The 2,688-nt window shown below is 37.0% G+C and overlaps 1 protein-coding gene across 1 annotated transcript; it reads left to right on the forward strand.

Moving 5' to 3' along the window:
- The first annotated feature begins 1,155 nt into the window (after window positions 1-1,155).
- Window positions 1,156-2,172, forward strand: LOC110289055 (formyl peptide receptor-related sequence 7). Its single transcript, XM_021155259.1, has one exon. It carries the CDS (start codon window positions 1,156-1,158, stop codon window positions 2,170-2,172), a length of 1,017 nt encoding a protein of 338 aa, XP_021010918.1.
- Window positions 2,173-2,688: the final 516 nt, after the last annotated feature.

A 2,688-nucleotide genomic window follows, 5' to 3' on the forward strand; every position in this document is an offset into this window, starting at 1 on the left:
TTTTATTGTTGCCACACTCAATATTACTGTAAGATCTGAGTCCTGGATGTAATATAAAATTATTTTTTTCCTACCCAGAAATATTATATGATGATACATACTAAATTAGATCTATAGCTTATTTGGTAATGTCCTAGCTTTGAAAAAATGAAGACCTGAAAAAGTGGAGATGGTTTTTGGTCATCTTATTGGGGAAGATTTAATGTAGATACCTGCTGCAAATTGGCTGGTTATCTAGCCTTCTCAGTAAATTCCAGACAGTGACAGGAGTCTCTCCTATAATTTGAATTGTTTGGTACATGGAGAATTCTAGGGGCGTTTATAATGAACTGCTCAAACATATGTGCACAAACATGAACATGCCTTAATACAAACACAGAGACACATACATAAATATAAACAAAGGATGTATGCTGTGTTATGATTTGGGTGACATAAGTCATACCATAGTAAATGTTTTATATACCTCATAATCATAAAAAACTCTTTCAAAATCACAATGTGGAAAGGGACAGAAGAATTGGATTGAGCAAAATTAGATAGATAATATGGTCTTCACTGAGCAGTGTCTTCTTGTGACAAGGTGTGCCTAGAAGGATAATTGCCTTAACTGGTGAACCATCAGATAAAGAAAACTGCTGGAGTAATGGTAACAATATTACAGCTAGAATTAAAAAGACATCATCTACAATCTTTTTTTTAACATAATCCACTATTTCCTCTAACTAGTTATTATGCTTTGCTGGAAAATAAATCTCACCCTAATCATTCTGTATCACTTAGCTGAATTCTATCATATGAGAGCTAAAGACTGATGAAGAGCAAGGAACGATGTTCGATATATACACGCGAATTCTCTCTTCTTCATAGTAAACACTTCAGTCCCCCTGCCTATGCTCAGTTCAATATCCGTGAAAGGTCATGGGAGATTATGACTCATTTCATAATTATTCTGAGTATCAATAATGCTTCTTGGTAATGTATAGAACTAATCTTTACATAACAGACATTCAACAGACAATCATTTTCCTAGATTACCCTCAGAATAGGTACTCTGTTATAAAAGGTGATGTGTGGGGATTTGAATAAAAAGACTATAAGATGGAGACAGATCTGAGAAACAGTCATTGTTGAAATGTTGCAGGTGCTGACAAAATGGAAGCCAACTTCTCCATACCTCAGAATGGAACAGAAGTGGTGTTTTATGATTCTACCACCTCCAGAGTTATATGTACATTCTTAGTTGTGGTCCTCTCTATAACCTTTCTCCTTGGTGTGCTAGGTAATGGGCTTGTGATTTATGTGGCTGGGTTCCGGATGGCATACACTGTGACAACAATCTGTTATCTGAACCTGGCATTGTCTGACTTCTCTTACATGGCAAGTCTACCATTTCAGATCATCTCAATTGTCATGAATGGAGAATGGATTTTTGGTTGGTTCCTTTGCAAATTTGTTCACATGATTATAAACATAAACCTTTTTCTAAGTATCTTCCTGATTACTTTCATTGCCATGGATCGCTGTATTTGTGTTCTGCATCCAGTATGGGCTCAGAATCATCGAACTGTGAATCTGGCAAGGAAAGTGATTTTTGGAGCTTGGATACTTGTTCTGATGCTTATATTTCCACATTTTTTCTTCTTGACTACAGTGAAAGATGAAAGTGGGAAAGTACACTGTATATGCAATTTTGAATCCTGGGCTGCAACCCCTGAGGAGCAGGTAAAAGTGTCCACGACTGTGAGTTTAATTTCTGTAACCTTCGGTTTCATTATTGGCTTCAGCATACCTATGATCTTCATTGTCATCTGTTATGGACTCATGGCTTCCAAGATAGGCAGAAGAGGCTTTGTGCATTCCAGTCGTCCTTTACGTGTCCTCACTGCTGTAGCATTTTCTTTCTTTGTCTGTTGGTTCCCTTTTCAATTGATTTTTCTTTTAGGAAATATTGGGAACGAGGAGACACTGAATAATATTCACATGTGGGTGGACCCAGTAAGCACTCTTGCCTCCTTCAATAGTTGCCTCAACCCAATACTCTATGTTTTCCTAGGTCAGCAATTCAGAAAGAGACTGATCTACTCCCTGTCAGCTAGTCTGGAGAGGGCCCTGAGGGAAGATTCAGCCCTGAACAGTGACAAAGTTAGAAACTTGTCTTCACAAACTTAAGACTCTGAGCCATAGGACCTGAGAGGCATAATGTCATGGAAATGTTCCAGTGCCACCCTATTTTCACTTTTGGTCTCATCCTACTTTGCATAAGATCTTTGACTTTTAATCTAGAATTCTAGAAGAAATATTTCAGTATCCTCTGATTTGGAGGAAAAATAAAAAATGATAAAAATAACTCTTACTTTGGGATTTTTTAACTGAGTCTGGAACAGGAGCTATCACTAAGGTGGCACAACAGCACAAGACACAAAACAACTCTATAGTTATTACATCAGTTGAGGTGGGAAAATGTCCCTATTGTGTCTGGGGCCAATCCTTAGGCAGAGGATTTCAAAATGGTATCTGGCTCTGAATACATTGTTTACAATGATTTCTGTTTTTGAGTGTGAAGATAATGTGATAAACTTATTTCAAGTTCCTGTTGCCCTGACTTCCTTACATTATAGACTATAAGACTTAATTACTATTAAAAAAAATCCCTTTATCTTTTAAGTTAGGGTATGAGACAGAAGG

The sequence above is a fragment of the Mus caroli genome, unplaced genomic scaffold, assembly GCF_978045245.1.
Source record: "Mus caroli unplaced genomic scaffold, Mus_caroli_1 scaffold_18, whole genome shotgun sequence".
Taxonomy (NCBI): Eukaryota; Metazoa; Chordata; class Mammalia; order Rodentia; family Muridae; genus Mus; species Mus caroli.